Raw genomic sequence first — 14,332 nt, forward strand, 5'->3', positions numbered from 1 at the left:
ATCAAATCGTGAGGTGGCTAGACATTCCCACCCTTCGTATTTTTGCATTACCCAGAGGTCTGTTGGATGCTGGAGTATTCTGGCTCCTCCTCCTGTTCCTCTGGCTCTTCTTCCTGGATCTGGTTGGATTTCTCCAGGGCAATCTCGCTGAGCCGCTGAGCGAGAGCCATGCGTCTGGATCGAGACGCGTATCGAATGGCCAGAGTCACCACGTTCTGGGTCATTAGCTCCGCCAGCTCCACACAGCGAAACTCTCTCTCCAGCTTACAGGACAACTGAAAGGAAACATTGACTTCGCATAATTTTTGTTCATCAGGAAAATCTGAACACTACAGCAGCTACAGGAGGCTCATTGTTTTCATACTCACTGCAAACATCTTCATGAGAAGCTCCTGCTGCTCCTTCTGGGATTGAGTCTGTGCATCCTCGTTTATCTCGTAGCCGCTGGATGACAGGAAGCTGTAGTGGTTGTGGAAGAGGACTGAACGCCAGAACTGCTCCTGGAGGGCGACGCGGGACAAGTCTTTTACTCAAGGCCGTTAAATACGTGCTTGTCTGATAAAAGACTCAATTATTCTATGTCATTTAACAATATTCGAAAGCTGAAAATATTGTTGCACATGTGGATTGGGTTACAACAGCCAATACTAAGTCTGAACGTAAAGTCCTTAGTAAGTTCTTTATAGCTACTAGCTAGTTTCACACTAGTGATTTACTAAACGGTTTAAACTTAAATGTCTTAGCTAGTTTACACTTTTTGCCACGAAACATCCAGGGCGCTGACCAATCAAGACCAGCCAACTATTTAAACTAGGGCTGCACGATTTCACCTGGATTACGATTATTGAACCATTATTTTGTATTTGAATGTTGTTTTTTTGCCCTCATATTTCACTGAGAAAGTACATGAACACACACACACACACACACACACACAATATTAACAGGATTAAATAACCGAGATGGGGAAATTACGTCGGTTAGAGGTTCTGAATTTCTGTTTCGATTACTTAATTAATTTAAACAGAAAGTCACTGTAGCATCTCAAGCTAGTATAACTGTGTTTACCTCCATCAGTCCTTTCTCTGTGGAGGTCTGACACAGCGGCAGCTTGAAGGGCAGGATGGCCACCGCAGGTCTGGGTAGGGTGGGCGGGTACCTGGAGCCTTTACAAGGAATACACCTGAAAGGACAAGGCAACAGGCCGGATTCAGGAGACGAAAACAACCTCAAAACATAACCAGCAGGAACACCAGGGTTACATCTGTAAGTTCAAAACATCACACAGCTCGTTTTGCATTTCATATTCTGCCAACTACTTTCCCGCTGGTCATTTTTCAAAGCGTACTACAAGTTTTTATATTTACACCCAAACCTCCAGGCAGTAACAGGTTTCTGGTGCCATGAAAATCCATTTGTAGAGCCTTGGACTTTGCTCAAGCTAGGTGATCCATCACAGTGACAGTTTAGTTGCTATTTTTGTTTCAGAAAGTTAAGCTACACACCAACAATAAATGAAGTAAAATGTTCACAACCGTCCATCCATCTATCTCAAGCAAGTTTCACTTCTTTGCAAGTTGATTTTTATAGCATATTTTTAGCGTATTTTGTATTTAGAAACATGACCTGCTTTAGAACATTAAAAAAATGGCGGTCTAGATCCTTTGAAACCTATTTTATGAGAAATAGAAATCATTTCTTAAGCACTTATAGAACATCATTTTCTCTTCTCCTTTATAACAAGGAAAAATCAGGAAACACTTGTGACGACAAACTCAATTTTCTCTTTATTTCTCGAACAGAGATAATGTGCCGTCGGATAGACTCCAAACATTTGTCTGTGTCTCCTTCATGGCTCCAACATGAACCAGATATTTCAAGAAGCCAACATTTTCCCACAAAACCTTGCCCTCGCACTCAAACAGCCTCCGCTTGCGCTTAGATTTGCTCTGCTTCTGCTCAAACTGTGTTGCTTGTACAGATTTCCTGCCTCCAGCTTCAGCTCTTCTCCTCCTCCCACTCAGGCTTCTTCTTCATGTGCGCTTGTGAAACATTTGCTCTCAGATTTCTGCTGTGCTTTCAGACATGTTGTGCAATAACCCTGTTAAAATCCCCCAACCGATAGAATGCCAGGTCTAATGTTGTCCAATGAAAGTATTCCTGCCTCGTTGAGGGGCATGTTCGCTTATTTCTTATAGCGTCCCGTACGAGCGGTTACTCTTTAGCCACGTTTGAGCAGAAGTGGAGCAAGCTGGGGCTGTTTGAGTGCGACGGCAGGGTTTTAAGGGAAAGCATTATAAAATCTGAACGTGAAATCAATAAATCAAACTCACAAATTGAAAGACCACGCTCTTGAATAAAGTCATGAAAATGATCCCATAACAGGGAGACAAACACTAGGGTCCAGATTTACTAAAGGTTTGAGCAAAAAACGTGTGCAAACTTGATCTCAACAGCAAATTAACACAGAAGCTGATCCACTAACGGTGTGCACGCAGAATGACTTCTTTCAAAAGTGCAAGATAGCACCTGTTGTTCATTTAGTACTTTTGTCTTAATGAATACGCAATTAGGGGTGTTTCAATTTTATTGTGCAAAATAATGGGAGGGTAACGGCGTGCAACAGCTTCTGTATTTAATACGTTTGAAAGGAAGGTGCAAACCACCAAGTGTTGTGCAGAGATGGCTGCATTGCGAGAAGGAGACACAGCCGTAATGAAAGAAAACGTAGAGAAATTAACAATATTAAAAACTTGATAATTAATTTAATTAAAATTACTAATTTTATTTCTATATCTTGGATTATTTTTGAATGAATTGAATTGTTTTTTTTGTATTTTTCTTGAAGCTTTGGCAATACTGTTGTTTTAACATTCATGCCAATAAAGCAAAATTCATTTCGACCTGAATTCTTTTCTTCTCCGTGAGATGGAAGAATTTAGAAAGTTGAGTGGCGCTGCGGAGAGCCCCCCAGCTGCAGTAGTGCACGGATCACGCGTAAAATTCATCCAGCCAGAGGGAACGATCACCCACTTCTTCACAGCGCGCCAGGGACGGTCACGTGAGGGCACGGTGCGAACGATCAGTGATCGTTCCCTCTGGCTGGATGAGGCACAATCAGGATGCATTTCCTCGCGTCTGGGTCATTCCAGCATACTGTAGCTGTTTCTGCTGGGGTTTCCCAAAGCTGTTTTTCAGGTGTGCTGTCCCAAGTACATAGTTTGTATGTGGAAATCGTCTGTACCTGCCCGTCCTGCCTCAGATTGCACTGAGGTTTTTACGCCGTGGCCGCTTTCCCTCCCGACTCTCCATGGCGGAAACCATTAAAACATGCAAAACACCTCATTTAAATACCGCCGCCTCCGTTGTGTTTGCTCCTGTTGTCATCTACTCAATAATTCTTAGTTGATCACTTTGAACAGGTACTAAAATTACACGTGCTATATTTTAGAATGCACACGCAATTTAGCGCCCTTTATTCGGGATGTTGGAGTGGTGGAGAAGAGAGAGTTCACCTGAGCTGCTGAGGGTTCTCGTGCACTCCGACCACCCAGTAGTGATCGGATTTGCTTTTGCACGTCTCTCGGGTGTTACACACTGGTGTCCACGTGTTACCCAGGGAGCGGTTCAGCATCCGGACCACCCCGTCCGAATCCACATAGCATGGGGTCCCTGAAAAACCACAATGCAATCAGGATGCCATCTTACAAATCTTGAACAGAGGTATTAAAATAATAATAATAATAATAATAATAATAATAATAATAATAATAATAAGGGTGTTGTAGGTGGGAAAAGCTGCTCCTGCTAATTTCATATTAATAAACAAAGTCGGAGAAATGTTTTCAGTACAAATATATACTGTATATATATATATTTTGTCTATAAATTAGCAGACTGACCCTCGGCAGTGAATCCGAGCCAGGATAGGTAGGATTTCTGAGACAGTGGAAGGGGTTCGCCGTTAATGAGCTGCCTCTTCTTTTGACCCAACTGCAGCAGCTGGACGCCCAGAGCTTGTTCCCCATCGAAACCTGTCGCTGATGACGTAAAATGAAACACATTCATAAACGTAAGGCCTCAAAGATTAAAAATAACAAACTGCAGAGTGTCAGAGATGCGTCAGTATAGTCTGCTTAAATTCAGTACATATCATAGGAGTTTAGGTCATTTACTGTAAACAGGTATATCAGCCGCTGGTCTCTTTCTATTTATTTAAGTATGCTGTAGTGTTTTAGATTTTAAAACTTGTTTTTCAGCCCTTGAAGCAGCTACTGCTCTCGGTTGATGTCAGTGCACCATGAAAATTTACTTTCTGAAAACCGTGAAACGTTGAGATGAACTGTAAACATTAACTAGTGCAACACAGACAGACAGAAAGAAAGCAGACAAGATGTTCACTGATTGATTACTTTATGGATTATGTTCTAAATCTTCCTTAAATGGCCTTAAATGACAGGGAACCACATTGCAAATGACGATGGATGGATGGAAATACTATAGTATGTGTTGGAAAACTGGTCTGCTGGGATGTTTGAGTATTTATTTATATATACTTAATTTTGTATTTAAACATTCAGGAATTTAAACCATGTTATAAATTGTTTAAGACTCCCAGTTACACTATGACCATGTAAAAACAAATTTTTCTTCTATATACACTTATATACACTATGAAGGCTGCGGAAAATATATTTGTCATTTGAACAAAATATGTTAATGGTTTAAAAATTAAAATAAAAAGTCATGCCTATGGATTTTCTACTAGACTTAAAATGCTATGATTATTTCAATTATTAATTAATGTATCAATTATCTCTTCTTTCTAATGATTAATCGTTTAGTCTGTAAAATGTCAGTGAAATCGTTTTTAAGAAAGCTTTTTCTTCACATATTCAGGTTACTACACATAATTTTGGGCATTTTTGCAAAAAACAAAACAAAAAAACATCAACAAATGATTAATTCATTGTCAAAATCTGTGCTATTTATTTTCTGTTGATGACTAATTGATTAATAGACTAATTGTTTCAGCTCTAAAAAGGTAGCATTTGCATCTAGTCCAGCCAGCGTTGGTATTTGACTTAACTGAGATCGGAGTTGCATTCAAGGACTTTTTTCTCCCCTCAAACAGGGAAAGTTTCATTTTGAATTTGCATATTTCTCACACAGGTAAACAAATGTGCGCACGGACGAATTTAAACATGTAGCCCATATGAGCTTTTGTTATATTTCATTACTGATTTGTTCAAAGCAGATTGATGTCAGAAAGCAGGAGATTCTGCATATTTATTAAAAACACCTCAATACAGTCATACAGGATGTATTTCACAGTGATGCATGTGGTTCTGAATTATGCTACCTTTGGGTACACATTTCAACGTCAAGACCAGATGTTCGGGGATGGCTTGTCTAATTGGGAAAAAGCTGATTTGTAGGCCTGGGTCTACGGTTAGGGTTAGGATAAAAATGTAAATCAGTTTAATGTCCCCAGAAGTGACATAAACATGTGTGTGTGTGTGTGTGTGTCTAACCCCGATGGTAGACTATGAGCAGCTGCTCTCCGTGTCCGACCATGCAGACCACGGGTCCCTGCAGGCTGAAGATTTCCCTCTGGACCCCGCCGATAGAGAAGAGTCTGAGCATCAGTGTGCTGGTGGCGACCGCCGCCCAGCCCTGACCCAGACACAGCGCCCTCGCGTCCTCGCCCTTCGGCAGATCCACCATCCACTCCTTATTGGTGTCCCATGACGAGAAGTGGAGGCACTGAAGCTTACTGAGAAGAGACGAAGGCGAGCAGGCTGAAAGATTTACTGAGAAACGAATGAACAAAAATCACAAACAGTTCAAGAAGAGGCTTACCTGGCGAGCTCGTCTGTGCTGGGACAGGCCAGCAGCACGGCCTCCTGGGAAAGATCAGCCATGGTGTGACCCAGGGAGTTGGTGAGGTGCATGGCGTGGTGCACGGCCGTGTCATGAAACTCCACGTCGATGGCGTTGTCCTGCTCGTCATTGTAGCCTCGCACTATCCCCACCGAGTTCCACATCTGAGGCACAATTAGTTTGTTACTACATGTAAAGTCCATTTACTTTAAGATGAAATTCAGTTTTCAGTAAGTTTAGTACAACAGAAGAAAAGGATAAAATGCATCCAGGCTTATTTTAGTAAATGAAATCAATCTGTCAGTGTCTCCTACCATGAAGCGGTGAGTGAGATGTGCAGGGGTGGAGCCTGGCTGAAAGGCCTTCTGGGGAGGCGTTGGCGTGGGTCCCTCGTAGACGGGACGCAGGGGCACCAGAGGGGCGGCCGCGGGCACTACAGCACTGCCCGTGTCATCATCGTCCCCAAATCTGTCCTGACCAAGTCTCAGGGATCCTGTGTCTGAATGAAGACCCAAAGAAGGAATCATGGAAGTTTTTAGTGGACAGGAAACACAAACGTGCATTCAGACTGTAAAGCGCTCAGCAAGTCAGCAGAAGTTCATCTTTGTTTACTACAGAGCTGAGAAACGAATTATTGTCTACTGAGAAAAGTTAAACAGAAGTATTGGAAACCAGCAGCCAGATTCCTGAGCGGCTTTTTTTCCTGCTACTCTCATGAACAAAAGCAGTACGGAAAAATGAATCAATCATTTCAGTAATTTATCAAGAAAACATGACAAATCATCTCCGCTTTCAGCTTCCCTATACATTCTCTACTCATTTTAATTTAAAATAATAGAGCAATTAACATATCCAATGTAATGCTTAGACTACTGCTGCATCCATGATTAGGGTAGACGGCTGACCTTTTGAGGTAATTTTTATTCATATTAACAAATTAAGAGTTGAAATGTCAGCGTCTTATGAATGTAATTCCAAAAAGCAGCAATAACATTAAATAAAATATATATTATCATGACTTCCTGTTCAATCCTTTTTTGTTCTGTCAGTCAGCAAGGGCTGGCTCAAATAGTGACATCGGCAGCTAGCAGTGGTTCTTCAGTCAGATGATATACTTGATACTGTTTGATGCATTTTATTTGCACTCTTTTATACTTTTTACTGTAACTTCTACACAAACCTAATTTATTCAGGTTTCTCATTATGATCAACTTAGTTGTTGATTGACAGGACACAATGGCCCACTGAATGTTTTGATGAGCATGAAAATAATGTGAATCACATGCTGAGGCCTCAATCTAACTGAACAGCTATTGAAGAATTTGTTAAGACCGCTCTTTCCAAATAAGGTAATATCTTGTGGACTTCCACAGACTTGCAGAATCTATAACAAGGAGCTCAACAATTTAATAACAAACATCATGTTTGTTTGTTTTTTTACTTGAAGTAAACAAACACAGACTTTAAACCCTGCGTTCACTCACCTCGTGAGTTCTCATCATCCAGGATCGCCCCTCTGTTCCTCACCCGTCCGGTTGCAGGCATGAGGAAGTCGTCGTCGTCATCGTCGTCGTCCCCTGCGACAGGTTTCTTAACTGGCGAGTTGGTGTCGCTCAGACCTTCATCCATGAGTCTGTCATCATCGTCATCATCAAAGAGGTCGTCGTAGTCTTTTGCTGGCTTTTTCACCGGTGCCTGCTGAGATATTTACATGACGACTTGATGTAAAAAGTGGAAAGTTTTGCGCTTATATCATCCTGTTGATATTTTCATGGCAAAACAGTTGTGGAATTTAAAAAAAGTGATAAGCACAAGTTTAGAGAATGTTCATAATGGTGGATATCAGCTGGATATCATGGTTTGACACAAGAGAGGCTGAAAAATTTTTTCCATTTCTAACCTTTCACCATACTGCTGTTGGTACATTTGAGATGGAAGAAGCCTTTAAATCCTGCTACCTGTACCTTGGTGGTGCTGGTGTTAGTTATGGAGGTGCTGAGTCCGTCCAGCAGGCCCAGGCAGCCCTCCGTGTCTGTGTAGGCGATCTGGCTCCCTGACGGATGCCAAGCCAAGCCGCACACGGTGAAACCCTTCTCATGCTTTTGCCTGCAGCAGAGACAAAACAACTTAAACTGTAGTGATCGTGAATGTCTACGGTTCCTCTCGGTGACAGCTATTTTTTCTGTCCCTCTAGCAAAATAATTTACTAATCATTAACTTCGGTTTCACACAAAGGCTCTAAGAATATCAAAAATCACCAGCATGTGGTTTGTACCATCCAGCAATTTCAGTCTACAGAAGCCACTGGCGAGGATTAAGATGGGGTTCATCAATAGTGATAAATGATCAGTATATATTTTAATATATTATTACACTTAGTAAAAGTACCATTTCTTGAGATTCAGCAAAAACATGTGCCGTTAACCGCGTTCAAACAGCAAAGTGTTCTAAAAGGACCTTAAGTGAATTATATAATTCAGATATTGTAGGCTGCCTACCAAAATTTGCATCCTCCTCGAGGTGTACGCAATTCACGGCAGGCATGCAGAATTCGGCACAACACCTGCGCTGCAAAACGTCACTTAGACCTCGTGGGAGCAAGGCCAGATCATTGTTATAAACTCACAGTATGTAAGTGGGCGAAAGTCAGCGAGTTATCTCGAGCGCACCTGTAGACTACCAGTTATACAGCGTGCTGACTTCGACAGCTGTCTTCCAAAGTCAACATAGCTCTCCTTATTAGCTAGGCTCCTTACACGCTTGCTAATAACTGTTGAAGATGGGTCTCCGACACTGACTGTGTTGTGTTGGACTGATCTGTGCAGCGGTGTTTATGTTGTCCTTGTTTGCGAGAGAGAGAGAGAGAGAGAGAGTGCGACCGAGTGAGACGATGTGCAGAGCGAATATGCAATCAAAAATGGGTCGCCACATTTACTTAGGCGGCTGTTAATCTACCTGGGCGGCCCACCCGAGTAAAGCCTATGTGTGGGAAACACTGATAAAACATAAAACACTTAAATTTGTTCGACACACAACAGATCTTAACTTCTGTACACGTCCTTCCTGCGTACCTTTCCATACACAGCTTGCTGTTCACGTCCCACACTGTCAGTGAGCCCCCCACGCTGCCAGCAGCCAGGAACTTCCCACATGGAGACCAGGCCACCACGTTGATGGGCTGCAGAGAAAAACAATGTGGAAAAAGAAGCTCAAAATCAAGAGAAAGCTCAATTAAAGTTCCAACGGAGCACTGACAGAATCAACCTTTAGTTCTGGCGATGATTAAACTGCTGTCTTTGAAGAGGATGTAATTCCAGTGCCTTCAGACAGCATCAAGATCAGATATTTGGTCTAAAATAATGTACATTATGCTTTAGAACTTATGAGCATCAGATAAAAAGGAAAACAAGGGGACAGAGAGCCTGAAGAAACACAGGCGTTAATGAGAACAACATGAATAAGATGGACATCGTGTTACTTCACAAATCAGTACTGATGTCGCAGCTCGTGTTGCCGTAACAGTCAACACCTCATCCAGTAAAAACAAGGTAAGAACAGTCCAGGGGGCTGTAAAAATAATTAAACTCTGCTTTTAATGAGATAAAGACAATATGAAATCATCATTTATTGAGCCCAGAGGTATGACCGGCAAAATATACAAGTCAGCCTATCACCATATAAACAATAAAAAATGATGCCCTCCCACAAATGTGACAGCGGAAACGGTGCTTTTTGATTTATTTGAGATGATCATTTTGTGATGATTAAAGAGAGCAGAATTTCCCCTTTTAGATATTTACAGGGACTTTGATTTCAAGGATCCACACATTCTGTTTGAAAATGTTCTGCTAAAATAAACATGACATGATTTCTATATTTGAGTTGTAATTATTTTGAGCTCATCAGCTGGCAAGCAGGTTTCGCTTTAAACATCTACACACTGAATCGCAGGTAACAGCTCAACTCTGAGTGTGCAGGTAGAAAAGATACAAGGCGGTGGTAAATATCAGCTTCGTATTGGAAAAACTGACCATTAAAATCCGTTTCTGATGAATGTTGCTCTAGTATTCTGATTGGTTGGTTTGTTTATGTGGTCAGCACTAGAACGATCGTTGCTGCAGGGTTCAACATTTATCGTCACTACCAGTCTTATCAATACTCTTATCAGTTCTTTTCCAAAACTAAATAATTTCTTTAAAAAAAAAAAAATTATTTAAAGAAAAGAATAAATTCAGATCAGGATTAGACTTGAATATTTTAAATCTTACTAAATGTTGTTTCTAAATCAGCAACAGTAACGTTTACAACAGCAAAGTCACTATATAAACTCACCAATATCTAAAATGTCAATAAAATAAATCATATTATTGTCATCAAAATACTAACTGACATTTAGAAAGACTGGAAAAATCAGTCCGCTGCTGTTATTCACTGTCTGCAGGTAACGTTACTGAGGAGCGGCTGGTTTGTCTCGGCCAGCAGCTGAGTTTACACGAATTTGCCAGATTTTAAGGGAAAACTAAGCTAAACAGACGGGGAGATCTCGTTTTACCTTGTTTGAAAAACTTCGCTGCTAGCCGAGCAAGCTGCTGTGTAAAACAGAGCAGCAGATTAAAAAATAGCTTTCTACACGTTTATGCTTGTTGAACAGGTGTATTGATAAAGTATTGGCTTTTTACTCGCAGAGGTTTTATTGAACTTACTCACAGTAACGAGCGTAGCTGACTTCGGTCTGTATGAATATAAATTACACCAAAACGACGTGTTTCATTAGTTTTTTTACCCCTCGCCTAATCGGGTTGATATTTACTTTCCCTGCATTGAATTTCACCTGCCCCGGGCGATCCTTATAGTTGGGCCCCGCGGTGGAAGTGTCTCATAGTGACCAAAGATTTCACTGCGTTTCTTTCACGATTCTCAAATTTCATCCGCGCAGAGTGGCCGTTAATGAAGATGACTTGGCCATGAACATGACTGTGTGCGTCCACCTGGACCTCACCTGTGTCAGCAGATCGTCGGACAGAGTGCTCACATGATCCCAGGACCCTCGCTCATACAGGTGCACCTTTGTCTCTACAGGAACTGCTAAAAACTGAGAGCACAAACAAACAGTGTTTTATTATTTTAGGGCCTCTTATGGCGATTAGATTATAATCGTGTTGTTTTTTTAAATATTGATTAATCACTGATGTGGTTTACACAGAGGAAGCAAAAGTGCTGGCAAGACAGAGATGTAATAGTAGACACCAATCAAGAGCTGCATCACTGACCTTTGCCGTCCCGGGCTGCCAGGCCAGCCGACACAGAGACTTCGCATTACTGATGTCATTGGTCTTCTGCAGCAGGGGCCAACTGATCAACTGAGTCTGAATGGACACAAAGCAGATCAACGTCAGGCTGGCCAGACGCAAAAATAAAAGGCTGCGTTTATCAAATCTTTCAGCGTGAAGTGGTGAAACACGGACGTACCTGCTCCTCAATATTCCACACCACGACGGAGCCGTCACAGCCGGCAGACGCCTGAGAGAGAAAGAAGTGTTGTTGTTTTTAAGTCAGAGCAGTTTGACATCCAGGTTAATCACGTCAGATTAGATCAAATGTTATCCACTTCAACGTGACACGTTTCAAGCACCTTTCATATCACTTTCCTGACATGGGACATTAACATTAAGCTGTGTGTTCTGTTTTTTTAAATCTTTAAAAACCTCAGATGAGAGATTTCTTTACTAAATGTTTTGTTTGCCTTTGCACGAATCATTAAAGAAGTTCAATGCAATTAAGACGAACTGAACTGTGATTCTGACAGCTGTTTATTCAACTCTCCGGTTGTTTCAAAAGCTGTGTGTTATATAGTCCGAGTGTTTATCACCGTGAACATTTAGCACAGAAACATCTCACCTTAATTTATTCAGTATCGTTTCATGAACAGAATCATGTACAGTGTTGTAAACTTAGTCACAACAATAATTACAGTTCAACACACCAGGGCACCAGGTTTCATCTCAACGAGTTTGACCTTCATTCAGAGTTTCTGTGGATGCTAATTTCAGACCAAGCTTTTTATAACCATCAGCACACAAACAGCCAACAACCTCAGGGTTACATTACATTACAGAAAAAACAAACTCACCAGGAAGTCATCTTTGGGGTCAAAGGTGACGCTGAGAACAGGCGCTTCATGTCCCCGGAGTGTTTTCTGTTGGCTGCTGTCCGACACCTCCACCACCTTAACCATGAAGTCGCTGAGGAAGACAGAGAAATTACAGATAAGAATATGTAAACTGACTTTCGGAGGCAATCTGCGTTCACACGCGACTGATGCTGCGTTCCAGGCAACTCTGAACTCGGACATTTCCAACAAGAAAAACGTACTATGGAAGGCCACTCAAAGTCGGATTTCCTATTGTGAAAACAGAGAAAAAAAATATATATATATGTACCCCGACTTCACGAGTAGCAGCTGAATTACGTCACACAACATTGGCAGTGCCCATGGAAGCACACTCTGTAAACGGGAAACCATAAACTAAAAAGGCAACAAAAAGTGGGCCTTTATTTGCCTGTATTTAAATTAAAACAATAGATACTATCATGTAGTATAACCTGTTCTGCGTGTACATTGATGTAGAAATATGTTTTTAGGTAGCTGGTTACAATAAAGAATCTCATAAAGTCATCTTCTGTGCACAGAAGTTACTGTTAAAAATGCACTGACTCTTGAGGATTCCCAACTGATGTAGCTCGACAGGCAGCCTGCACAGTTAACTAGTAACGTACAGGCGGTTGTTTGCATTTAAACGGCCATCCTTTTAATTAACACCACAGGCACTGCTGAGGCTGCTACTGTGTGTACACTTTGTCACCGTCAGCCATGTTTTTCCATTCACTTTCGGCGTCACGCACCACCATGCACCTGGAACGCTTTGGAGGTTGGAAATCGGATATTTCAACTTGGACATTTCCCAGTTCCGAGCAGTCTGGAACGCGGCATGCCTGCAAGCGAGCAGCGACAGACTCGAGGGAAATGGCACATCAGCTGTGAACCAACACAAGTGCAAATTGTCAAATCAATGAACAGCAGAAGCAAAACAATCCTGATTTCCTCAAACATCCGCCAGAACGCGGTTTCCAAATCCGCCCTAACAGCATCAGATGGCAGAATTTTTACAATCAATATCTCAACAGGAATTACCAGTGTGAAAATAGCAGCATCAATAAGGCGCCGTGCTTTGTGCTTTTATTGCTGTGATCAAACCGTTCAGGGCAAATCAATTCTGGTTGCAAACAGATGTTGTTCTCCAATCAAGCCTAATCATAAACCAATCCAAAGTGCTGCTCTGTCTGTTAAGGTGGAAATATCATTCAGGTACTCTGCTGTGTGCAGCTCATTCTGTACTGGAACAACACTGAACTTAATGAGATCACAGTCTGGTTTAGTCATAGTTTACACAACACTGAACACAACACACACACACACACGTTACGCACGACGGCTTCACCAGGCGCCACAGGAGAAGCCGGAGCGGAGTGAACTTGCTTGGTTTCACAAAGTCAAAGTGACATTCGCTCGTCTTTCAGCTCTGGTTCTTCTCCGGGATCACGTCACCGGAGAGAAATATCTCAGGGTGAAGCGATGAATCTGCCCAGTCAGCTGAACATCTCCATAACTGAATATATTCTTCAAATGTCATTTTTTCCCCGGGATTATGGTGCACATGGGATCTTACAAATTCTCAGAAATGTTTACGACTGGACATATTTTCACAGTTATGGACAAATCTGTGTTAAAACCAACCAACTGTGTAATTTGTAGGTGTGAAGCAGTCTGTGCTAATTCCATTGGCTGATAAAGTCTGCCAGTGATGACTAGTAAACCAGGTGAACAGAGACTCCGTCGCTACAGATGTTCAGTACACACCCTCTATTAATATTTAAAAAAAAAAAAAAAGAACAGTTTGACAATTTAGGAAATATGCTTATTTGCACTCTCTTGGGAGTTACCTAAACCACTCTCATGTCTGAACACTAAATATGAAAGAACAGTCAGCCAGTAGCTAGTTAGCTTAAGTGTAATTTATAATTTTGCGTCAGACGACTGCGTAGGCTAAAAATGTAACGACACGTCGAGGCAACGCGGACCGTAAGCACTGTGATTGGTCGGCTTGGTAGCCTCGCAATGCCTCTGAGCTGACAGCAAGTGCCCCCTGCTTTGAAGTGATTTTTACTAGCGGTCAAAACGGCGGCTGTAACACGGTGGATCAATATATTTGACCGTCACAACCTGAGCGAAATGACTCGTTTCACTATCAGAATGTGATCCATTCGGTCTATAACATTTGAAAAGGCTACACCAGCCGCCCGTTTACAATTTTACCCCCATTCACGATAGCGGAGCGCTAAACCGGAAGTTAGACTTCTCGGCCCGGCAAAAGTCAACACAGTGGAGGCT

The 14,332-nt window shown here is 41.8% G+C and overlaps 1 protein-coding gene across 1 annotated transcript in view; it reads right to left on the minus strand.

Annotated features, from left to right (window-relative positions):
* Positions 1 to 14,332, minus strand: part of wdhd1 (WD repeat and HMG-box DNA binding protein 1) — a 31,006-nt gene that overhangs the window by 12,014 nt on the left and 4,660 nt on the right. The window contains exons 5-19 of the mRNA XM_046033395.1: positions 12,014 to 12,125; positions 11,353 to 11,403; positions 11,154 to 11,249; positions 10,883 to 10,975; positions 8,955 to 9,061; positions 7,848 to 7,989; positions 7,368 to 7,578; positions 6,198 to 6,382; positions 5,863 to 6,047; positions 5,535 to 5,776; positions 3,903 to 4,040; positions 3,516 to 3,672; positions 1,069 to 1,183; positions 369 to 500; positions 52 to 275 (exon numbers count right to left, since the gene is read on the minus strand). Coding sequence (XP_045889351.1) covers positions 52 to 275; positions 369 to 500; positions 1,069 to 1,183; positions 3,516 to 3,672; positions 3,903 to 4,040; positions 5,535 to 5,776; positions 5,863 to 6,047; positions 6,198 to 6,382; positions 7,368 to 7,578; positions 7,848 to 7,989; positions 8,955 to 9,061; positions 10,883 to 10,975; positions 11,154 to 11,249; positions 11,353 to 11,403; positions 12,014 to 12,125 — 2,190 coding nt within the window. The remainder of the gene's footprint in view (positions 1 to 51; positions 276 to 368; positions 501 to 1,068; positions 1,184 to 3,515; positions 3,673 to 3,902; positions 4,041 to 5,534; positions 5,777 to 5,862; positions 6,048 to 6,197; positions 6,383 to 7,367; positions 7,579 to 7,847; positions 7,990 to 8,954; positions 9,062 to 10,882; positions 10,976 to 11,153; positions 11,250 to 11,352; positions 11,404 to 12,013; positions 12,126 to 14,332) is intronic.

This window comes from Micropterus dolomieu, linkage group LG20 (assembly GCF_021292245.1).
Source record: "Micropterus dolomieu isolate WLL.071019.BEF.003 ecotype Adirondacks linkage group LG20, ASM2129224v1, whole genome shotgun sequence".
Lineage (NCBI taxonomy): Eukaryota > Metazoa > Chordata > Actinopteri > Centrarchiformes > Centrarchidae > Micropterus > Micropterus dolomieu.